At 40.5% G+C, this 25,682-nt stretch overlaps 1 protein-coding gene across 2 annotated transcripts in view; it reads right to left on the bottom strand.

The window, feature by feature from the left end:
* Positions 1 to 25,682, bottom strand: part of Plekhm3 (pleckstrin homology domain containing M3) — a 166,737-nt gene that overhangs the window by 83,316 nt on the left and 57,739 nt on the right. For both annotated transcript variants that reach the window (XM_042679250.1, XM_042679249.1), the window contains 2 exons: positions 23,905 to 24,050; positions 11,565 to 11,758 (listed from right to left, as the gene is read on the bottom strand). In XM_042679250.1, the coding sequence (XP_042535184.1) occupies positions 11,565 to 11,758; positions 23,905 to 24,050 (340 nt within the window). The remainder of the gene's footprint in view (positions 1 to 11,564; positions 11,759 to 23,904; positions 24,051 to 25,682) is intronic.

Raw genomic sequence — 25,682 nt, 5'->3', positions numbered from 1 at the left:
GGAGATGCAATTTGGTGTTCGTGATCTGAGCTGCAAACTCTTCCTGAAATAGTTACATTAGGCTGGATGTGGACAGGACTCATATGTCCAGCAATGTTCCCAGCTAATGGAAAAACAATTTTAAATCAAAGGCAGATATTTCGATAGCAACCCACGTGGAAGAAATAAGCTTCAATCATTTCTCCAGATACCTCATTTTGCTAATCTCATTGGTCCAAAAAGTGGTAAGATTGCATCAGATATTATATCTTGGCAGATAGTTATAGGAAATAAGGGTCTTTTTTTACCGGCCATTCAGAAATTGTGTTTAAGTTTCTTAGCAACAATCTGAAGCCTGGAGTAGCAATGCTTGGGAAGTAATTTTGGCTGTGATTATTCTGATGTCTGATTATAAAAGCGACAGATTATATCACAGCTGTCAATATATTCTTGCTCAAATTCTTAAGGCATTTTTTAAAACAGGGGAGAATACAGTTCTTTTTCCTACAATGAGGTGGGGTTTTTGTCTCAGAAAATGATTTTTGATCATTTACATATATATATTTCATTTAGACTCAGAATAAGACAAATCACTTCTTAGTTTTTTGAAATTTTTTTTCAGTAGAGACATACATGTACATAACTTAGCAAATTAATACAGATCTTACCATAGATTCTCCCACAAAGTTTATTAATATGTATAATACTGAATAGCATTGTCTGTTGCAGACAGTCTAAGTGCTTCCCTTTAGAATACTGATTCTGCTATGAGTGTTATGTTTATTATTAGATGATTATACTGAATAAAACTCTTTGCTAAGATCAGTGATCTGTAGGTATGCTCAACCTGAAAATACTACTTTTCACTCAGTGATTCATGATGCTTTAGACAAATATTTAGTGACATAAAAAGATGTCTAACCATACTAAGCAAAATGACTAGTTAAAAATGTAAAGAGCTGGGCACTGGTGGTTCATGTCTTTAATTTTAGCTCTTTAGGAGGCTGAGAACTAAAGATCTTGGTTCAAAGCCAGCCTGGAGAGACAAAATAAGAGACGCTTAAAAAAGCCAGAAGTGGAGGTATGAGTCAAGTGGTAAAGCGCCAGCCTTGAACAAAAATAGGAAAGCAAAGGTGTGAGACCTGAGTTGAAGCTGTATTACTGGTGTACACATGTACACGTACACACACACACACACACACACACACACACACACACACACACACACACACACACACACACACACACACCACTATGTACAGAATGAAACCATTTTAAGTATTTGCAGTGTAAGAGGTTTGAAAGGATTGAAAGTGGTAGGATAAAGAATAACTTCCTTATTTTTATTTTCTATGCTAAGTCGTATCTTTTGTAAGCAGGCAGAATCTTGGTATTTCATTCATTTATTTATCAACTTCATATCAGGTACTATTTTAGGCACTGGGAATAAAAAGCTATGACCTGTAAAACTTACATCTCCTGGGAGGAACAAATCACAACTTCCATACAGAGGGGATGACAGAGAAGCCCTGGATGTGCAGCGAGGGAGGAATGGGAGACAAGTCAGTATAGGGTCTTGGCTTTTACTGGAGTGAAAGGTGAGGCTATTTAAGCATGATGTGACATAATCTAATTTACACATTAAGGGTAGCTACAGTCTTAAGAACAGACTGAAAGAGGCCTAAGGTAGAGCAGAGAGACAGTTACTGTAACCATTGGAAATGATGACAGCTTAGACCTCAGCAGTAGCAGTGCAAAGGTGATGAGTGCATATGATTTGAAACTGAAGCTGACAGGGTTTGCTGAGAAGGTGGTTCTGGATGTATGAGGTGCCATTAAGTGAGATGGGAAGACTGTGGGGGAGAGGAACTTACAATGGTAGGGGGTATAGGGATATCTGGAGCTCCATTTTGGATACAATAAGTTTGAGATGTTACTTGACATCCAAAGCCCATTATAATATTTGGACTAGCCTTTACTTCCAGAGAGGTTACTAAAAAGATGATCTCTCCCCAGAAAAAAAAATCCTGGATAACAAGGAAGGAGTGAGAAAGAAATCTTGGTTAATCAAGTGACATTTATGTGGACTAGCATATGAGTTCAGCAAGTTGTTAAATTTTGCTTGAATAAAGAAGAAGCAAGAAAAGTCTGATGGAACTGGTGCTTATACACATAGACACACATTTTTTTCTGGTACTCATCAGGATATTTATAATATATATTAGTCAATATTTATGACAGAAAGTTCTTATTGCTCCGTAAAATTTGTATTTTAGTAGGAACTCATGCTAAATAATATCAAATAAAGCCGGGTGCCGGTGGCTCACGCCTGTAATCCTAGCTACTCAGGAGGCTGAGATCTGAGGATCATGGTTCAAAGCCAGCCCAAGCAGGAACATCCGTGAGATTCTTATCTCCAATAAACCACTGGAAAACTGGAAGTGGCGCTGTGGCTCAAGCGGTAGAGCGCTTGCCTTGAGCTGAAAAGCACAGGGACAGTGCCCAGGCCCAGAGTTCAAGCCCCACGACCGACAATAATAATAATAATAATATCAAATAAAATGAGAGACAGGAAAGGATGGTTTTGAAAGCCAAAGGATCATTTTCACAGTTCTCTTGAGACTCCCAAGTCAAGCTATTGCATGGCTTCAGAATGATATAAGCCAAAGACAAAGTTGGTCAAACACACAGGTCTGAGAACGGACCTGTGTCTGCTCTAAGCAACAAAGGGAAACATATTCTATGGTGCTTATTGTCCTCAACTGGTGTTGAAGAAAAACTAGCTTTAGTTTCTGTCATACAGAACTTGGGATTTACCTGCCACACCAAGTCCTCAAATCATACTTTCAATGACAGAGAATGAGAAATACTAGGCAACCATATAAATTTCTTTGGACTAGATGATTTCATTATCCAGTAGAGAAAAATGGGGCTTAAACTGAGGTTTCTGAATAGCACCAAGCAGGCATCAGTCTGGGTGATGTGTTTAGTGGTCCAAGAGAAAACGAAGAAAAAAAATGAGTTTTTATAAACTGTTTGCTTTTTTTTTTTGGCGGGAAGGGGGGAGATAATTAGAGATGAGTCTCATAACTTTTCTATCAGGGTGGGCTTTGAATTATGATCCTTAGATCTCAGCCTCCTGAGTAGCTAGGATTATAGGTGTGAGCCACCAGCACCCAGTTAAACTACTTGATTTAAAAAAGCTGCTTTGGCCAGGTGCTGGTAGCACATACCCGTACTCCCAGCAATTCAGGAGGGTGAGATCTGAGGATCAAATATTGAAGCCAGCCCAGGCAGGAAAGTTCATGAGACTGCTGTCTTCAATTAATTAGCAAAATGTCAGAAGTACAGAGGAAGGAAGGAAGGAAGGAAGGAAGGAAGGAAGGAAGGAAGGAAGGAAGGAAGGAAGGAAGGAAGGAAGGAAGGAAGGAAGGAAGGAAGGAAGGAAGGAAGGAAGGAAGGAAGGAAGGAAGGAAGGGAGGGAGGGACAAAGGGAGGGAAGGAGGGAGGGAGGGAGGGAAAGAAAGAAAGAGAAAAAAAAGCTGTTTTGACTGGGTACCAGTGGCTCACACTTGTAACCCTAGGTACTTGGGAGGTGGAGATTGGGAAGATTATGTTTCCATGTCAGCCTAGACAAAAACTTCATCTAACACTGAAAAAGCTGGCAGGTGGGGTACAAATGTGTCATCTTAGCTACTGTAAGAAGTGTAAATAGGAGGACCACAGTCTAAACCAGTGATGGCAAAAATTGAGACCCTATCTCAATAAATAAACAGAGCAAAAAGAACTAGAGGTATGACTCAAATGGTAGAGCCTAGCAAGTAAGAAATTGAGTCTAACTCTAGTATTGGGGGAGGAAAAAAAAAGGCTGTTTAATTTCTATGGTGTATTTTTTTCTAAAAATAGTACTATGTTCTTATAAGAAATGATGGTGGCCACGTGCCGGTGGCTCACGCCTATAATTCTAGCTACTCAGGAGGCTTAGATCTGAGGATTGCGGTTCAAAGCCAGCCCAGGCAGGAAAGTCCGTGAAACTCTTTTTTTTTTTTTTTTTTTTTGGTCCAGTCGTGGGGCCTGAACTCTGGGCCTGGGCGCTGTCCCTCAGCTCTTCAGCTCAAGGCTAGCGCTCTACCACTTGAGCCACAGTGCCACTTCCGGGTTTTTTCTTTTTGCTTATGTGGTGCTGAGGAATCGAACCCAGGGCCACAGGCATGCAAGGCAAGCACTCTACCACTGAGCCATCTTCCCAGCCCCGTGAAACTCTTATCTCCAATAAACCACCAGAAAACCGGAAGTGGCACTGTAGCTCAAGTGGTATAGTGCTAGTCTTGAGCTGAAGAGCTGAGGGACAGCGCCCAGGCCCAGAGTTCAGGCCCCATGACTGACCAAAAAAAAAAAAAAAAGAAAGAAATGATGGTGAGTAATGGAAAAAATGTTTTGTTTGTCTATTTAGTCTAAGGATATACAGAAAGCCACCATATAGGTACTGCCATGTTTTTATGTTTACAGGCCTGCCAAAGGGAATGGCCAGGCAAATGGCCAGGCTCTCCATGACTGGTGCAGCCTGCATTGAGCACAGGGACCATGTGTCGGAACCCCATCTCCCAACTCCTTTCTGTTTGCCACCTTCACCGTTTGCTTTCCTTCACAGTCTCTTAACTGACCTCAATCAAGGATTCAGGATTTACAGTGGTCCTTCTCTGAAATCACCAACAGCAGGTGGACTGGGGAAGCAGCAGCGACGTAAGCATTATTAAACCTGGCTTCAGATAGATTCTGCTGCTTACCAGCCTTGTCACCTTGGACAAGACACCGACCATCTCATGGTCAAAATTCTTTCTTGTCTTTTGAAGTATTACCTGCCCTATCTACCTATTAAGAGTTGCAAGAAATAAACAGTGTATTTCTAGGAACGTTCCTTTTAATTGATAAAAACAATAATTATCTTCCACTAACCACTGTACAAATACAATTTTTAACATAATTATTAATAAGTTTTGTAGCATGTATGTATGGTCTTCTACTTTAGGCTATTAGGAAGTCTAAGCAATCTTTGCCTAAGGATCTTCCCAAGGATGGAGGGGTGGCTCAGTTGGCATATCACTAGCCAATGAGCAAAAGCATCTGGTACTAAGTTTGATTCTCTACCTCAGACCAAAAAAAGAAAAAAGAAAGAAAACCAGCAAGAAAGGACATATACAGGAGGAGATGCAAATGACTTGAACAGCTGTCAAATGGGTAGTTCAAATGGTCATTGCTAGAAGAGACCACAGAAGAGATCAGGCACTGAGGACTGGTGGGGAAGAGGCAATATTAAAAACAAGAGTGGCCTAGTCAAGCAGAGAAGCATCAAATAAAAAACCCAAATGAGTATGTCACTTGGGTTGGGGTGAGGTGGCTATGGCCCACTGTACTGTGGGATACAGTAGAAGATTCTGGGTGGTGAAGTGTCCGTACAAAGGTACCGTGTAAAGATAAAGTCAGAGTCAGATCTGAGACACCCTACAGTGTCACCATCTATGCTTGCAGGTAGCTAAAATGACCACTGTCCTTATGAAACCCATTTATGTTAGTATGGTTTTCAGATGGGCTGAAGAGGGGAGCCATGGGAGGCAAGATTCCCAGGTAGGAAATCATAGAAAGAAAGTGTTAAGAATACAAACTGGGGTGAGGACAGCATGAATGAAGATTAAGGGAAGATGTGAACTGCTCTTAGTAATCCTTTAACCAAAGCTATTGGACAATGTCAAGGTTCAAACTATGAAAAACAAAGAGAATGATGTGATGATTAACTGAGATTAACTGTGAATATCTTTTTCAGAGAAAAACAATGACTTTTGTTCAACACTTCAAAGGATATGTCCAGTAGGCAGCTAGAGATAACAACTTTGTGATGATCTCTTTCTAGCCATGGTAGACTCACAGAGGGTTTGTGACTCTCCCTGCAGATGATGTCTTCTAACATGCATGAAGTGGCTACACTGGTGCCTATCTGGGCTGGAGGAGCATGCAGAATGGAAGCTGAATGTTGGAATTCTGGAATGCAGAAATATCATTCGAGTGTTAGAGGGTTAGAGAGAGATATGAGAGCAGCAAGTGTGCAGAGAAGGGGAAGGCCCAGGGAGGCTGCAGTGCAAAAAAGGGCAAAAGCAAGAGATGCCCAGGAAAAGGAGGGCCAACAGCGGAAATAAAGGAAACAGGGGCCTGAGGAAGTCATAGTGTCAGTGAAGAGTGTAATCCACAGTCAAGATTGCAAGAGGTCAGGTAAGTAGTGAGGGCAAAGGGGAAATGGAAACTTTTCTAAGGATTTCAAGGAATGCCTGTATCACCACTGGAGGATCAGAGTCCACATCTGTAGAATGCTGCACATGCTACACAGAAAGTCCAGGCACAGCCCTAAGTCCCAAGCTCTTTGATGCCTCTGGTCATCTTTTTACCTTCTTTTTGCTTCTTCCCACCTACTCACCTTCTGATTCCTCTGGAATTTCAATACTTAAAATAAAAACTATGGCAACTAACATAAGTGAGTATGTACATGCTATGTATACTTGCTCCATGAAGTGGGAAAGTTACTTCTATTTGCAGGGGAGATAACAGATTTGAAAGCTGTTGGAGGTAAGCTCTGAGCTTGGGAAAGTCTAGCTGTAGGGACTACAATCAACCACCTCCACTGTCGCCCATTTTACTCCTCTTCTTGGACTTGGTAACTCAGCTGTAATTTTTTGCTGTGGTAACCAGGGATCACTTTTATTTAGTAGGATGCTGCCCTAGTCTCTCAAATGCTGGTGGTACATGTTGAAATAGCCTAGTTCCATCTTCCAAGGAACTTCAAAGTTGGCCTGCTATCATTTCATCTAGTTCTGTAAGCTTCTTCATGTTTGTCTTTTCAGAGAAACAAATCTAAGATTTTTGCCCTCCCATCCGAAATAAAAACTCTGACTCCAGTGCGTAGACGTACTATTCTTATTGAATTACATGTATCTAGGGTTAAAACACCAAAGGCTTATTGGCTCTGGTACCACCATAGATAAATAATTGGGCTGGGATTAAAAACCAGCGCAGCCATGTATTACGTGCCAAGCAACTGAGTTTGGGAGATGCCAGGAAAGTAGAGGCTATGACAAAGCAGTGAGTCTCCATATTTAAGGCTAATGGCGGCTCCAGAATGAGGGAAGCCCTGGGTAATCCGAGCTTCCCATTTCTCCAGAGAAAACAGAAGGCTTTGTTTTGTGTGTGCATAAAGCTCATGGTTGTTTAAATGTTAGCAACTATTTCATCATCTCTAAGCTTGGTAGGGGACAGGCCCACAAGGCCAAACAAACATGTCCATCAGCCAGATTTGGCCTTGAGGTAAATACACAACCTCTTATTTATGCTGAGCATAGAGCAACTCTTACCAGCAACTCTTAGCACCTCCCTCATGGCTGCTGATCCGGATGTGTCTTGCTTGACACTGCCAAGAATGCCAAGATTTCCCAGAGTTCTCCATGCACCCTCAAGTGTGGATGTGGTAAATAATTCTTCTCATGAAAAGTTAACTAGGCCTTGAACTAATTCGGCAGGGTCACCATCTGGGAGTCCTCAGGAACAGTGAGCTGTCAGCACTGTAAACATTTTAGGCTTCATGGAGGACACTGACTTTTTCTAAACTAATCACCCCTGCCAGTCAAGGTTTTGCAGTATGGGTTCAAGAACAAGGCGTCCACTTAACAATAATAACAAAAACAGTGGAGGATGAAAACTGGACAGTCATAGTAATAATGAAAGGCCTAAAAGCAACCTGTGACTTCCCTAATAAGGTGACGACCAAAGTTGGCTCCCTGGCGGTCGAGTGCCAATACAATTAATCAGTCTGTTTTTAGTTTTCTTGCGACAGCAATATTAACAGTTTGCTTTATTCTGTTTATATGGTGCTGACAGGGCTTCAGCATGTTGGGCCTACTTGCTAGAGATTAATGGCTACTTTTACACTGAGGCAAAACCCAGGCAGGGAGAGAATGCCTTTTACGACTAGATAAGAACTGAATTCTCTTGCCTTTTTTTTTTCCTGTTCCCCCACTGGCCATCAACTCCTCCCTCAGTCTCTATAAGGAACACGGCTTACTTCCCCACTTTAGGTGCTACCTGCTAAGATGAAACAAAAGGGAATTTTATATATGGACTGGATAGCTTCTCATCTCTAAAGGTATTTTTGGCTCTTTTCGCTTTTAAAGATCCTCTTCATACAGAGGTGAAAGAAACAGGTATGAGATGGCCTCTGGTAATAATTCCCTTTGTGTGTGTCACCATCTACAGATACAGAAGAAGACAGAGTTGATAGTAACTATGGACTGCTACAGGAAGTATTGTCACCTCAGAAAAATATTTTAATTATTCCACTAAATAGGCTTATTTCAACATAGGTCAAAGAGATTTGACCTCCCATACAAAGAGAAGGCTTTAGGACTGCAATTTATTACTAGTACATTGGAAAAGAAATTAATTCCAAACATTCCTTTGGGGGGGGGGGTTGAGGGTGGGAGGAGGGTTGAGAGAAGTCTAACTATGTAGCCTAGGCTATCTTTGAACTCACAACTTGAGCCTCATAAGCACTAGAATTAAAGGCATGTGCCATCATTCCCAGTCCCCAGTATATATTAACAGTCTCTAAGTATAGGGAACCTAAGACACAAAAATTAAAAGCAAACAAACGACCAAACACCTCAATGTGCCTCCTTTAAGGTTCTATAGAAATTAGCCACTCACTGGGAGATGGCTAATCCATTTTATAAAACAATCACATAGATATACATTATATAGCAACCGCATCCTTGGCCCAGCTACTCCCCCACCCCAACTCCTTTGCTCACTGTTCTTCCGCCATAGTAGCTGGAGAACAGAACTAATTCCAGGAGAGAGGACATCAGAGGATAGTGGAAAATTCTTTAAAAGATTATTATTTATTAAAGCAAACTGTCACATAGATATTGCAATATTTAAGTGGCATTTTTTTGAGACAGGGTCTTGTTATATAGCCTGGGCTGGCCTCCAACTCACGATCCTCCTGCCTCTGCCTCTGCTTCCTGAGTATATACAAGTATGAGCCATCATGCTGAGTTAGAACATTTTATCAGATATTATCAAAGATTTTTTTTTGGGGGGGGTCCGGTCATGGGGCCTGAACTCTGGGCCTGGGCACTGTCCCTCAGCTCTTCAGCTCAAAGCTAGTGCTCTACCACTTGAGCCACAGCGCCACTTCTGGCTTTTTTTTCTTTTTGCTTATGTGGTGCTGAGGAATTGAACCCAGGACCTCAGGCATGCAAGGCAAGCGCTCTACCACTGAGCCACCTTCCCAGCCCCCTATCAAGGATTTTTGAAGTGATCTGTAAGTACAGTTTAGGATAAGTAGTATTAATGAGAGTAGTAGTATTTACTGAGTGCTAACTATGTAAAGCAACATTTTAAATACCTTGGCTATAAACCCATTTAATTGTCACAACAGAATGCACTACAGTAAGAGCTGAACAATAGTTTTTGCTTGAACTACAGAGTTTTGAAAGAGTGAGTCAATATACTGGGCTATATTTAGGCAGACTTTTGAATTCCGTTTTTGTACTTCAATCATTATTTAATGTACAGGTTAGATCAGAGAAGTAAAAGTAGCATCAGATGAGATTACTTAGAAGGATACTGCATGGGAGATGATTTAAGAGTTATTTCAGAAACAGAATGGATCACATCTTTTTAATCAATTTGATCCTTATTTCTTTCATTTGCTTATTCAAAACTATTCTGGAGGGTGACAAATAGGGAAGTCAGAACAAGAAGAAACTGAAGATGTCTTCTTCCTCAAGTCAGGCAAGAATGCTACTAGTCATATTTCCAGTGATACTCAACATCTCTCTCTCTCTCCTTTTTTTCCCTGCCTCTCTCCAACTATCCATCCAATACTTTATGCTAGGTATTACTTTATATAATGGTCACGAACAAGTCTAGGATGAAAAATGAAGGAAAAAGAAAAAATGATTGTCTCTGTTCTCGTAGCTTTGGGAGTGTCTTTTTTCTGAAACTTCCATTTCTTTCCTGGTGGTCTAGCCATAAGGCATAATATAGGGTGGTAAACCACCAGACTGTTGGAAGAGAGTAGGGATTCTTACTCATCCATACGAGAAAAGGACCTTCTATTTAATTTCTAAATGTGTACCCTGATTTAGCATATTTTAACCAAAGCAAAACATTATACCAGAAAGGTATCTGATATGATTCCAATGTGTAGCGTTCCATATCATTTACAAGTATAGGCACAAAAAAAAAAAAAACTCTGCGCAAAGCCAAGATGTGCTGAAAATAACAGAACAAACATACTCTGAACTAAAAATCTTGTACCTAATTTAGCTGGCAAATTAGTTTGAGAAATAATAATTCTCTCATCTTAAAAAAACAAAAAAATCAGTAAGCCTAGAACTTTTACAATTAAAATCTGCCTAGATTTTGTAAGAATAAATCCTGGCCACTTTCTGGTGCTTTCTGAAAAACAAATTGATAATAGAATGACTACCACTGAGAAATATTTTACTCTGTGGAAGCTGCCTTTTCATGATTATTTTATGAGACCTTGTCTAGATATTATACTTCCTTCACTATCTACATTTAGTTCTTTAAAAATGCCGTCTTCAGATGCCTGGGGTTATGTCAGTTTCCCTTGGATCTAATTAGATCTCAAATTGCAAACTCTATCATTTTAATGCTTTCCAAAAGGTTCCTATGCAGGTAGGCTTACTTCCAAAAATCCATTTAACATGGCTAATGCATGCTGCTGATCTTTACTATTAAAATGGATTAAAGAAAATCAAAAGGTATTTTTAGGGACTTATGCACACTATCAACAATTATTTCAAGTATAAGCTAGTTTGTATATGCCAAGGGTGAGAATTTAAATGCTCATAAAATCTAACCATAAAAGAAGGAATTTTATGAGAGCAAGCACAGTTGAACTTCAGCTTTATTTTATGGATCTGAACCTGGTTTAGACTTGTGTTTTCTATGAACTCAGAGCTGATTTGCTTGGGGAAGAGCAGGCTGTACCACAGCCACTGTAAGGTGAGGGCAGAATTGTGGCCAGCACATTTTCATTCCAGAGCATTTACCAAGTTGGCTACATGTTTCTGAGTGGGCAGGAAGGCTTGTTTCCCATTGAAGATGCATTTTAAGCTATGAAATATATTTCAAAGACTCTCTGTACTGGTGATAAATGAACATTGAAGCAAGAAAGTATAAAACACTACATAAGTGAACAACAAAGACATCCCCAGGATTATGATCTCAAATTAACATGTTGCAAAGAGATGGCTTTCATATCCTCTGCACTCCATCTCTAGGTTGAAAGCCATAAGTTGTGCTGAGAGATTATTTTCATTGTGCTTGGCTCAACCAAATTGGGGCTTTTGGAGGAGAAAGTTAAAGAGGGGGTCCAGAGGGAGGCAGTGGTGGAGGTGGAGGGAGATCCCAGAATTATAGAGGCCTGACATGGAGATCATCTAACCACCCTCCCAGAGCAGGAAGGAAAAATAAATTGGAAGCCTCTGACATTTATAAGTCTTTCTCACCTGCGGCGCAGATCCTCTGCCACTGCTGCCCGGCAGCTGAACAAATAGGCTCGGAGTGATTTCAGCCGCTGCCGGAGCCGCACCACTGCAGCCAAAGGCTCGGCATGGAGGTACAGCATGGGGTTCTCTTGCTGGATGTCGATTAGTGGCTCTTCATACACGTACTCCAGAAACTCTTTGGCCTGCTTGGACACCTGCAAAACAGGCCTTGGCAATCATTTCTGGTGAACCATCCAGCTTTCTACACCTGTTCAAACTAGGAACCACAGCTTAATAACAAAGTAACATTATTTTCTGAACACACCTAAATGAAAGAGCCATAGCTGAACTAAATATAAATATTAGCTTTCCTTTGTCTTTTCCAGAAACTCAAATGGACAAACTTGGAAGGAATTCACTAACTGTGTATCTGGATCATGGTAGTGATTATATGAACCCATGTATGTGACAGAACGACACCAAACGATACTAATCCATAACACCAATGTCAATTTTATGGGTTTTTAAAAAAATATTTTACTTAGTTATATACGTAACCATCTCTGGAGAGCTCAGGGACAGTGTTCAGGCCCAGAGTTCAAGCCCTATGACTGACAAAAAGAAAGAAAAAAGAAAAAAATAGAAAACTGAAAACCCATTATATTTCACTTTCTAGACTAAGTGCTTATGAAAGAAGAAAAAGAAGATATAGCTCCTACCCTCAAGGACTCACTACATAATTGTTTAGTTTTGTTTTTTTTTTTTTTGTTGTTTTTTTTGTTTTTTTTTTTTTTTGGTTGGTCGTGGGGCCTGAACTCTGGGCCTGGGCGCTGTCCCTCAGCTCTTCAGCTCAAGGCTAGCGCTCTACCACTTGAGGCACAGTGCTACTTCCGGCTTTTTCTCCTGCATATGTGGTGCTGAGGAATCAAACCCAGGGCCTCATGCATGCAAGGCAAGCGCTCTACCACTGAGCCACCTTCCCCGCCCTATTAAAAAAATTTTTTTAAGAAAATTCCATCAGCTTGTCAGCTGCTACACAGTGACAGATGAGACTCATTGGTAGCTTAAAGGAAGGAGAAACAGGCTTTCCTAAGCAGGGACAACCTGGCAAATGAGGTGATGATGGATCTGGGTCTAGAATGATAGGCAGAAATTCCCTTGTGGGTAGGTAAGAGAGAGAGGAGTGCAAAAGGCTGCACAACCATGAAAATTGCCCATACATTCACGACAGTATTAGATACATGGCTACTGCACATTGATTACAAACACCCATTTTTTATACACACACATAAAATTCAATATTATCATCTTCTTAGATCATATAACACATATCAAAGTTTATATTTCTTATAGGAATGTAAAAAAGGCGTCATTTAATTTTTTAATTGTTATTATTAAGGAGGTATATAAAGGGTTGAGGCATACAGGCATAGGTACAAGCTAGATATTGTACCAGGCATTAGGGCTCCCCAGGTACCTCATAGTTCAGTGTGCAAAGACAGAATTGAGTTAAATATTTTATTTATCATGTTTAAATATTTGTTGTATTTAAATTATCTTCAATGAAGAAAAAAAGGTGTTCTGGGAAATGAAGTACAATTCACTTAAAATGGTTGCTAAAAAAAAAATGATGTATCGTACAATTCAATTAGTCTTTCTGGGTCTGTGGAGCAGTGTTTACACTGACTCAGGGCCCTGCTGAATTAGGTTAACAATGCTACCTTTTAGTAGGTGAACAGGACAAAGGGCACTGGCCAGTCTCCCGGGCCTTAAAAGGCTTCTCTCTTCAGGTGGTACTTAAGCCCCAAAGCAAAAAGAATCTTTTACAGAGACAGTAAAAGCTGGGAGACAAATGGAAAGCAGCTACTGACAGCAGTATTCATAAACTGAAATGACAGAAAACAAAAACAGAGCTTGTTTCAATAAGGCAAAGGCACTCCTTGCAAGTTATTAACTAGCAGTGAGCATGTGGAGCCGGCCCTCAATGCTGCTGCCTGGCCCCCTGAACAAGTCCTTGCCATGTCTAGCCATTTTTGGAAATAAGGCTGAACACATGCCCTAATTTTTTTAGAATTAACCAACCACTAAGACTTGTGGAGGAATTTTTTTGAAAGAATTCAAAATGTGGCCTGATATGCTCTTTTTTTTTTTTTTTTCAAAATAGATCATTTATATTTAAAAAATTCGAAATGACCCTTTAGTCTCCATTCTGGCATAAAGGTTTCACTCTTTTTTTTATTTTTACTTTTTTTTTGGTCGGTCGTGGGGCTTGGGCACCGTCCCTGTGCTCTTCAGCTCAAGGCGAGCGCTCTACCACTTGAGCCACAACGCCACTTCCAAAGGTTTCACTTTTAAACTTAATTTTTATTAAAAAGCCATTACAATTTTTTTTTCTCAGTTACTAAGGGAAGGAAGCCAATGATATTCTTAGGTGATGAAATTTACAGGACTCTTTTTCATTAATATAAATATTACATGAGCTATATGTGAGTGTGAAATAGGTTCCAACTAAGAGCTAAGAGCTACTGTCCTACTTCTTGCCAATTGAATCATGAAAAATATGAAATGCTGAGTGCTGTCTCTGATGTGAAGAACAACTCAGTTCATGAGTCAGGTGCAGACAAAGGAGATCTTTAAAAAAAAATGATGTGGACTGGCTCTCTTTTCTATATTCTTGTAACAGTCACATCAGAATCCTTTTTATAGGGTCAGTGGTTCACTTTTCAAACCCATTGGCCTGTCAGTATTTTACTAAATAATATTTACTATTTCATAGTGCTGTTCATATTAATTGTGTTAGCAAATCTCTTCCAACTGTTAGCTCTCAGATAGAATCATTGAGGCAAAGGAACAAGATGCTGTGCTGGTGGTTGTGTGGCTGGCTGTGAACTGATTCTGTCTTCACACCCCTATCTGATTCAGAGGCAAGAAGAAAGGAGTCTAGGTGGAAATAAGCCTCCCCACCACCTAATATTCACAACAAGTTGGAGAAAACAACACAAATGCTTTTCAATTAACTCCAAGCTAATAATAGTTAAACCTGCTATTTACACATATATGTTTATCAACAAATACATGATTTGAACATCAAGTATGGTCACTGCAAATCTGAGTGTAACGTGTTTTCTTTCTTTCTTTTCGTTTTGTTCTGATATTGGGGCTTGAACTGAGGGCCTGGATGTTGTTCCTTAACTTTTTTGCTCAAGGCTGGTGCTTTGCCACTTGCATAAAAGCTCCACTTCTGGCTTTCAATGGTTACTTGGAGATAAGAGTCCTTCCTGCCTAGGCTGGCTTTGAATGGTGATCCTCAGGTCTCAGCCTTCAGAGTAGCTATTATAGGCCACTGGTGCCCCACTGTATTTTCATACCATTACATTTTAAAAGCAAAGTTCCTAGATAGTGTGCAGGTCTGTGCAATTCAGAGAGAGAATGTGTTCTTGTATGCTCCCCCCAAATAAACAGCCCTGGGTATCCACAGACAGCAATTTTGAGATGATGTAGTGCTAGTGAGGACTTTTTATTAGAGGGAGAAAAAGTTTCAGAATAAGACACAAGAAAACAATCTCAGAACAAGACCAGAGATAATATAGCTTTAACAGTTCCCAGTCTATATTCCAAGGAATACTAGTTCTACAAAGAAGATGTTACGAGATGCCATACAGTGCTTTATTTTCTTGGTGATTCAAAGTACAGTATTTGGGCAGATTAAAACTCTGTCACTGGGCTGGGAAGGTGGCTCAGTGGTAGAGCGCTTGCCTTGCATGCATGAGGCCCTGGGTTCGATTCCTCAGCACCACATAATCAGAAAAAAAAGCCAGAAGTGGTGCTGTGGCTCAAGTGGGAGAGTGCTAGCCTTGAGCTGAAGAGCTGAGGGATAGCGCCCCAGCTGTCCCTCGACCAACAAAAAAAAAAAAAAAGGACTGTCACATCGGACTAAACAGAACTTGTTTAAACCGGGTACTTCCCAAATCGATTTGACTACAAACAGGGAAGCTGTTTACTGTTCTGCAGGGGAACAGGAGGGAAAACCAACTGGAGACAGGGTATCCTTCGCTATCTTCATTCTCTTCTCTCATAGCACTTACAGGAGATCCTCAAAGATATCCTGGCCATGGCCTTCCCACAGCCCTACAAACAGGTACAGAACAGGTGACTGCTTCATGAAATCCACTTTGAGGGACATGGAATTGACCCATTATCTATATTTAATAGGAGAAGATAAATAATTTGATGGTCTTGCTATATAGCCCTAACCTGACCTCAAACTTATAATATTCTTGCCTTTACTACTCAAATGTTGGAATTATAAACATGTGCCACCCCACTCAGCTCTAAATGCAAAGAACTCAAGTGATTTATTTATGGTCATTTCATGGGCAGAACTAAAACCAGAATGCAGACTTGTTTTCAAATGACTCTACCAAAATCTATCAGCACATTACTCTAAAAAAGATGGTCCCTTCTCCTTCTCCATCCTTCCTCACAAACAGAAAGCCAATAGGCTGCAAATGAAGCTAACTTATAATACACTTAGGCAATACATTGTCCGGAAGTCTTCCACTAGATTTGTCCCCCCATGGGGCTTGAACTCAGGGCCTAGGTGCTGTTCCTGAGCTTTTTCTCTCAAGGCCAGTGCTCTGCCACTGAGCCACAGCTCCACTTAGGGCCTTTTCGGAGTAGTTTATTGGAGATAAAGAGTCTCAAGGACTTTCTTGCCCAGCCTGGCTTCAAACTGCGATCCTCAGATCTCAGCCTCCTCAGTAGCTAGGATTACAGGTGTGAGTCACCAGCCTCTGAGCAACTATTGCTCTTTAATATTTTTTTATTGTAAAGATACTGTACAAAGGGGTTACAGTTACATGAGCAAGGTAATGAGTCCTTTTCCTATCGTGCATTGTTATACCCTCCTTTATATTTCCCCTACCATCCCTTTCCTCTCCACCCCCCCAACTCCTCCCTCCCCTCTGCTCTTTTTTATATGACTCACATATATTTGACAACCCTGGAAGAAGAGAAAGTGATGTGGTTGCCTATGGAAAGATGAATGGGAGAGAGGATAATTATCTATTGTATGCATGCTTTATGACACCTTCTCAATCTTAAAATTCGTGAAAGAATATTATAGTCTAAAAAGAGAAGAGAAAAAAAGCATAGCAGTGTATATATAAGCACTGCAAGTGATTTAAGGGAAACCAGCCTCTCTTACCACATTAAACTCTGACATTATCTATCACAAAACAATTATTCACATTTATAACTATAACTCTGAGAAAATAAAATGGTTCATTTCCAAATATATGTTTTTAAAAGAGATTGTGTGATAATTAAAATTTATAAAATTACAAGACTAACAGAATCCCATGAATGAAAACCTGGAAAATAAAAACTGGGAGAGGAGTAAAAATATCAACCATAATTTTGCCACAGTAAAATGATCATGTATTTCTTCTGGCATATATAACATGCCCTTTCACTATTTATTCAGAGTTCCATTGTTTAAATCATAAAGTCTTCATAAAATCAGTCTCCAATACCACTTCTTGGTCCTATTAAAACAAGAACTGGAGCTAATGGAGGAGGCATGATATTTAATTACAATTTGTTCTCAAACTTTTCAAATGAGTTTGATAAGTGCCTTCCCATCAGCGAGCTTTTCTGCAGATCTGCAAGGGCAATAGAGCTTTGCCTTGAATGTCTCTCAAGATGTAGAGATAGGAAATGGTTTATGTAACACGGAAAACCCCTAAATAGATGGAATGTGAATATTCAAGTTAGGACACAGAAACATTTTGAAAAAGTACAACCCTGGGGACCTATTTAAAGAAGAATCAAGCTGTTTGAGTTCCTTACTACCTCTTTGTTATGGCTGATGTTTTTGAGTAGCAGGTAGGGAAAGTTACTTTCAAAGAGACTTTCATTAGAGAATGGCTACAGAATTTGAGGAGAGCTGCTTCTTCATCTTGGAACTCAATTCAATCTGGAGAATATACACCAGAAAATGACTGAAATTCTGCTTTAAAAAATAATTAGGGTTATTAATACTCCAGAGGGCAGACAAGGAAATGCTTAAGATGATGAATTTCACTCTGTTCTGTGAAACCATTTTTTCATTCTTTTAAATGGATAGTTGAGCCAGTCACGTACTTGCTATTAAGGACAGCAGGCATATCCAACAGAACAATGTCTGGTTTTAGAAACTGATAGATCCAAATTGATCCTCACAATTAAGAACATTAAGTTAAATCCTGATGTCTGAGCAAAGACAGACAGATACTGGATAAATGAAATAAGTTACTTAGTACCAGTGAAAGATGATCCAGATAAAATCAGCCAGCTATGTTCTTGCATTAAAATCTTCTCTGCTCCACTGAGAACGTGGGAAGGAGTGGTCTGACCAGGAGATTTTTTTCTCATGCGCAGCATGGATGAAGTGAATGCACCTAATAAATAGTCCAATTAGCTATCTATTCTCTCAAAATGCAATCTATTTACTTGAGTGACCACCACAACAGCACAGCCTATTTTTAAAGAGGATCACAAGTATCAATGTTGGTATACAGATGGTTTTTGTGGCCTTCAGAGCTCACGAAAAACAGACCTGGACATCCTCCTCCTTGTTCCTGCCTTCAGAAGTTATGCCTGCCTTTTTCATCTCCTCAGTCAGTGCTACTTTTTCTGCTTTTGCTCCACTAGCCAATGTGTATTCTTCGGGAACTCACTACTAGCCTTCTTTTTCACGGATCACACAGCTGGGACCACTGCACTCACCTGTTATCTATGCTCATGCTCACTCTAAGCATACAACCTAAAGCAAACTCAACCAGCCTTTTTCCCTTTTAAGTACAATTCCACTTAATACATGCATAGCAAATACATTTATACTTCCTATTAAGAATTCGAAGTCCATGATGAAGAGGAGAGCTGTCTGGTAGAGTTCAGAGAAGAATTAGGAGAGGAAATGAGGTTTAAGCCATGTTCTAGGATTTTCTGGTATGGCTGAGGGTAAGAGGAAGCCAGGAAGTGCTGACCTGGATGCAGGGACTAGAGATCACAAAAAGTCTCACAGACTAGTCAAGGATTAAGCTGCCTTAACTGAGCTTTTATGTGCCTAACACTGTGCTAATTGCTTTCAGTGATTCATTTACCTGGGCTAACAGCAAGCTCACAAAGTAGGTACATTATCATCTCCATGATAAAGGTGAAGAAAGTAGGACAAGAAAATGGTAAAACACCCATCCAAAGCAAACATCTGTAAGAGATGAGAATCAAGGGCGAGAAGTACCAGTAGGGGATGACTGACTCCCTCCTCATGGTTGTGCTGAGGCTGGGGGAGAGGGCAGAGGGAGAAGGGGTTTGATGGAGAGTGAATTCCAACACTGAAAGCAAGCCACAAGACATGAGAGGGCAGAAGTAACTACAGGGATGCACACAGGTAGGCAATGTGCATGGGATGAGGAGAGGCTTTTGGTAAGTCTGAGAAAGTCAAAGCTTTCATTCTTTGACTCACTCACACATTTCTGCTTACCTATGTGTCATGAACTGTCCTAAGACACATTCTCTGTACTCAAGAAGCTCACTTTAACAGAGAAACAAACCAGCAACCAGCTATTATATACATGTGATAATGGTGGAAATAATAACCTCAGTGTGTATCACAGTCATTGGTTAAGTGCTTGTATTATCCCAACCCACACAACTCTTTATCAGATAAATGTATACATTACCAAGGGAACAAATGCTTAGCTAGCATGCATGGGCCCTGTTAAATGCTTTGCATGCTGTAGCCCTTTAAAGAGCTGTAATCCTATGATGTATTACAAGGCTCATTTTAGAGGAACCTAAAATAAAGAGATTAAATAATCTCCCCAGGTTGCATAATCAATAAGTGACAAAGCCAAGACTTGAACCCAAGCAGTCTAGGCTCATTCTACAGATTAGGAAACTGAGACCCAGAGGAAGTTGGAGCAATTTCCCCCAATTAATCAATCACCTAATAAAAGGCTACTATATATTTTGGACAAATGTCCATTTAACTCCAAGCTCCTGCTATTAACTCCTAAGAAAGTGTAAATCTTGAAACCCATGCCTATCTTTATGGTGGCCCAGAGGGGAATCAGTAATGCAGCAAATATGGAGGATGGAGAGCAAAAGAGAAGCTCAGGCTTTGGAAGAATGAGCAGGAATTACACAGATAGATAAAACCTTCTGGATCTTGGGTGGCAGGATGATTGCTAAGCAGGACAAAGTGATCTTCTTTTTCCTAAGTTAGGAGGAAAAGCAGTAAGGAAAGGTACGATATAGACAGATTTTGAGATGCTTACATTCATATCTCATAAATGCAATTTTCTCCTTGCAGTAGGAGGCAAGGTTAGTTCCAAGAAGAACTGGGATGAGGCATCTTACAGTATTGAAGACTGAACCCAAGGTCTCTTATTTGCTAGGCAAACTCTCTACCAATTGAGCCACACACCCAGGGGTAGACTCTGAGACTGCCAACATCTTGAAGACAGAGAAGATGTGAATGATAATTGGGTAGAAGAGAGAAGCCCAAGGTCCCCTGTCATAAAGAAAAAGACCTAAGCCAGCTGGGTGTGTGGTAAACACCTGTAATCCCAGGAATCTGGAGGCTGGGGTAGGAGGATTATGAATCTGAGGCCAATCTGAGCTGCTAGCAAAACTCTGTATCAAAAAATAGAAATGAAGAAGGGAGAAAGGAAAGAAGATGGATGGAAGGAGGGAGGGAAAGAAAGTAGGGAGACAGGAAGAAAGGGAAGAAAAAGAAAAGAAGGAAGGGAAGTAGGGAAGACGGGAGGGTGAAAGGGGAAGAAAGGAAGGAAAAAAGAAAGGATAGAAAAAGGGAGGAAGGGGGCTGGGAAGGGGGCTCAGTGGTAGAGTGCTTGCCTTGCATGCCTGAGGCCCTGGGTTCGATTCCTCAGCACCACATAAGCAAAAAGAAAAAGGCTGGAAGTGGCCTGTGGCTCAAGTGGTAGAGCGCTAGCCTTGAGCTGAAGAGCTGAGGGATAGCGCCCAGGCCCAGAGTTCAGGCCCTACGACCGGACCCCCCCCCCCAAAAAAAAAAAGAAAAAGAGAAAGGGAGGAAAGGAGGAAGCAAAGGGAAGGGACAGAAGCCAATTGGGCTCCTCACAATTTTCAACTTTCATTTGACTCTAGATAGAAGACAATTCTCTTCCCTACCTGCTTGCTCCTAGGTAATATTGTCACATTGAAAGTAAGTATCAAACATCTATTAGCAAGAAGGCACAAAAAACAGTAATAGAGCCTGTTTTTGTATGAAGCACTTGCATAGAAGGGTTACTCAAGCAGATGTCACAGTGTCTTGGCAGAAGTAGAGGCTACTCATCAGGTGACAGAATTATGCTATCTGACTCGTGGGCAAGACATGAATCCTAAACCTAGAACACCACTCTAGTGGAGATAGCCATTCTGGGATTTGTCAACTTTTACTACCTTGTGAAATGCTGTATGATATAGCCACCCAAGTCACATCGTGAAGTCTTCTAGGTTGAAACTAGAGATATCTATAGGATAACTAAAACTATATACCTGGATTTCCATAGCAAAACCAGAACTGAATGGAAAAGAAAAATTACCAGCATAAACGAAATGAACCCCAAGATAGGGACACAAGAGGTTTTATCTTTGTTGCTGTTCTTTCTAATGTACTTATAATATACTATGTGATTTTTTTTATTTCTTTGTATGTTTTTCCCCATGGTACAATCCCTGTTGTCACTGTATTTGATTCCAGTGTCCTGCATCTGGTATATACATTTTGGGAGGGGAAGGGAAATAACAAAATGCTGAAATAAGGACACAGGTTGACCCACTGTAACAATGAGATATACAGGACACTACGCTGAAAAAGAACTTTACAACTTTGATGGGGTGGGGGTGGGGGAATGGTAGGGGAAAAACAAAGGAGGGTTTAACAATGATAGGAAATGGTCTCATTATCTTGCTCATGTAATTGTAACCCCTCTGTACAATATCTTTACAATAAAAAATATATATATATATATTAAGAAAAAAATTACAAGTGTATAAATCCCAGCATTTAAAAGCCACAGAGGGAGGGAGATGACCTAATAAAAGGATAAAGTGGGAAAACAAAATCAAAGAACAAATTCTAAGGAGCCCTAAGATTAGAGTTGCAGGCAAAGAATAAAGAATCCAAACAAGTGCTTGAGAAAGCTGAAAGGAGGAGAACAAAGCCAAGATACAAGAATTCAGAGTATATATGATCCAGTAGTCAAATACCATGTTCCACATAAATCTAGTAGAAGCAGCTGCCATGGATCAAGCAGATTTGGAAAAATCATAATAGAAAAGAGAAGAGTTGGGACCATGAACACAGGCAGAAGGAAGAAGCCTTCTATGAGAGGAGTAATGTCTCTTCTATGGCTGGAAGGAGAACAGTGAGGATGGGTATGGTTGTACCAAAGTTTGTAGGTGGACTGAAGAAATTATCCTGTTCATCCTAATCATTCTATTTTTCCTGGGAAGTGGAAGGTAAATGGGTATTTAATAACTTCAAGATCACAGGTATTAGCTGAGAGCTGGTAGTTCATGACTGTAATCCTAGCTACTTAGGAGGCTGAGATCTGAGGATTGCAGTTTGAAGCCAGCCCAAGCAGTAAAGTCCATGAGACTCTTATCTCCAATTAACCACCAGAAATCTGGAAGTGGTGCTGTGGCTCAAAGTGGTAGGGCACTACAGCTCAGAGACAGTGCTTAGGCCCTGAATTCAAGCCCTATGACAGAAGGAAAGAGAGGGGAGGGAGGAGGAAGTGTGTGTGGGAGAGGGAGAGAGAGGGAGAGGGAGAGAGAGAGAGAGAGAGAGAGAGAGAGAGAGAGAGAGAAAGAGAGAGAGAAAGAGAGGGAGGGAGGAAGGAAGGAAGGAAGGAAGGAAGGAAGGAAGGAAGGAAGGAAGGAAGGAAGGAAGGAAGGAAGGAAGGAAAGATCGATCGATCACAGATGCTGAAGTAAAAGAATCTGATCAAAGTACTGATGTGAATAGGATTCCCATACTCTGGCAACAACACATCCACATGCCCACATCTGTACACTGACTTTTCTTTTACTTCCTGCTCCAAGCAGTGGACAACCCCTCCTGTTATCTACACAACTCCATGTTCACTGTTTCAACTATATCCACCTAGCATTTCTCCTTTCTCTCCTGGGTAGTTAGTCGCAGCATAAAACACATGCTATTATTTTGTTTTATTTTGTTTTGTTTGTTCACCACTTACAAAAAAAACAAAACTAAGTTGACCCCACTTCTATTGGAGTTACTCCCCACCTCTCTCCTCTTTAGAGTAAAACTTCTCAAAAGAGTGGCCTATCCTTGTCTTTTATTTCTCTCTTCCTATTCTATGTTGAACCCACTCCAATCAGACCTTTGCTCTCACCACTCCATTCAAACTGCTCTCATTAAGGTCACTAATTACCTCCACATTACTAAAGCCAATCGTCAATTCTCAATGCTCATCTTATTTGACCTATCAGCATCTGTCACAATTCGTCTGGCAACACTTTCTTCACAAGGCTTGTCGACAGCCTGGAATCCTTCTACCTCACTGCTCACCCCTTCCTGGCCTTTGCTGTTGCTTCTTGTTTCTCTACCCTTTTATGTTGGGGTGCCCCAGCCTATCTTGGGTCTTATTCTTTTCCTCTGTTGATTTGTACTTTAGAGTGACCAAACCTGCTATTTGTACATGGGTCTCCTCTGTGGGTGTTGGCAGTTGATTTGCAGAAGTATTAGCATATCCCTGTGCTTCTCTCTTGCCCCCTTCTTCAATAAACACCAGTCCAAATGAAAGCTGGAGGATGGCTACACACACTTTTTCTTCTCTGGGCTTCTCCCATGGTTTAAGTTCCAGGGGTTTAGTGTACCTGAAGACTGACCTTCACACCAGAAGGAATCATACACAACATAGCAAATACATTGGATCACAAGCCTTTTCCACAGATCATGGTCCTGCTTGTGCATTTATTATTTTCCCATTGTCATCCTTTCATAGATTATGATGTTGGAAATGAGAGCTAATAAAAATAAGAAAGATCTCTCTATCAGAATTCTATCTTAGCCCTTACAGTTAATTATCAAGTTAATATCTAACAACTGCTAGATATACCTTTTTAAATTAGTAAATTAATAAGAACCATAGTTAAGAAGCCTTTAAATTGTTAGCTATAGAAGAAGAACCAGATAAAATCGGGTAGCTTTTATGAGAATATCTAATCAAATTTGCTTCCAATTGTTTCATCGTCTCTAAAATCTACCTGACAAGATAAGAGCATCTAAATTGTTATAGTGAATGAATACAGTGTTGACACCCACCTTATATTTTGAAGTATCCCAGTTGTGGACTATGCGTGCTGGGATGAGAAAGCTGTCATCCACGTGGCAGCTGCTGCAGTAGTACCACCCACTGTAATTGCACACCTTGGCTTTCCCATTGGAAAGGCCGATGGACCGCTGGCATCCTGTGCAATGAAGAAAAAAGAATCTATGATTGCTATTATACTCTGAGCACCACAGAACAAGGCTGTGCAACTCTCAAGTTTAATGAAAGTCTATAACAGAAAGAATCCACAGAGAACAGATGTACACATATGTTCCTTCTAGCCTTGACAGTCTCCACCCATCACTTCCTGAGGAATTGCTGTTAGTATCACCTATTTGGTACCCTGTTTCTGGTCTCTTCGATTCTATCCCTTCTACATATAGCTACCAGAGATATGTTTCTCTACAACTTTTTTTCCCTTCATTCTTTCATTTCTTTTTTTTCCTTTTCTTTCTTTTCTGCTCAGGACGTATTGCACTAGACATTTTGTTGGGAGCTTTTTATATAGGTTCTTTGTTTAATTCACCTAATAACTCTATATCAAGAAAAGAAGACTGGACATTCTGGTGCATACATGTAATCCCAGAGGCTGAGACTGGAGGATCTGATGGGTTCAAGCCCAGCCTGGGTATGAAGTGAGATTCTGTCTCAAAAACATAAAAATAAATAAATAAAATATGTTGTCTGATAGAATGATTCTAAAATCTGATATGTAGTTTTCCTTTGCTCACAAAAATTAATGAAAGAAATTTGGCTTTGGACTGGCCCCATTCCACCCCTCCAACTTCCCTCCCAATACTTGGCAGTAGGACTATAATCTCTAATTCCAGTTAGAGAACTTGCCAGATGAACAGTGTTCATCCCTCCCCCACTTTGCACATTGCAGAGTACATTATTTCTCTGCTCTCCACTTCAGCAACATTTTCCCATTACTCAAGAACACTTACAGCTTGTTGCTGCAAATGATTGCTACTGCTCTTTTCATATTCCAGGCAGTGCATGATTCTGTGAGCTCTGTCCTGACGCAGTCAGAGGACCTGGCAATAAACACTAGACACTATGCTGAAAATGAACTACATAACTTGTGGGTGGGGATGGGAGGGGAAAACTGGGAGATCGAGAGGAAGAGCTGACACTGTCCAAAAAGAAATGTACTCTTTACCTGACTTATTTAACTACAACCCCTCTGCATATCACTTTTATAACAACAATAAAAGTTGTATGTTTTTTAAAAGAATATACAAAGTCAGGCACCAGTGGTTCATGCCTTTAATCCTAGCTGCTCAGGAAGCTGAGATCTGAGGATCACAGTTCAAACCTAGCCTGGGCAAGAAAGTCTGTGAGACTCTTATCCCCAATAAACTACCACAAATGCCAGGTGGAGCTGTGGCTCAAGTGGTAGAGTGCTAGCCTTGAGCAAAAGGGATAGCACTCAAGCCCTGAATTCAAGTCTCAGGACTGGAAAAAAATATATATATACACACACATACACACACTCTCTCTCTCTCTCTCTCTATTCTGACCTTTGTAACCTATAACCTTTCATTCTAGAAATCCTTCCATGCAACATTTTTCATGGTTGGGTGCCAGAACTAGATCAATCAAATGGATCTGACACTAGTCATGTTGTAGGCATGAAAGTGGATTTTTCTTTCAACAATAGTAATGAGGATGATGATTTAGTGATCATTGCTGTGTCCCACTATCACTAAATAGTGCCCAAATACATTTATTGAACTACTAACCTAAGAAGATACTGATTTGCATGCAC

This window comes from Dipodomys spectabilis, unplaced genomic scaffold (genome assembly GCF_019054845.1).
Source record: "Dipodomys spectabilis isolate Male_0828 unplaced genomic scaffold, ASM1905484v1 ptg000051l, whole genome shotgun sequence".
In the NCBI taxonomy this organism is placed as follows: Eukaryota; Metazoa; Chordata; class Mammalia; order Rodentia; family Heteromyidae; genus Dipodomys; species Dipodomys spectabilis.
This window is presented reverse-complemented; position numbering and strand designations above follow the sequence as displayed.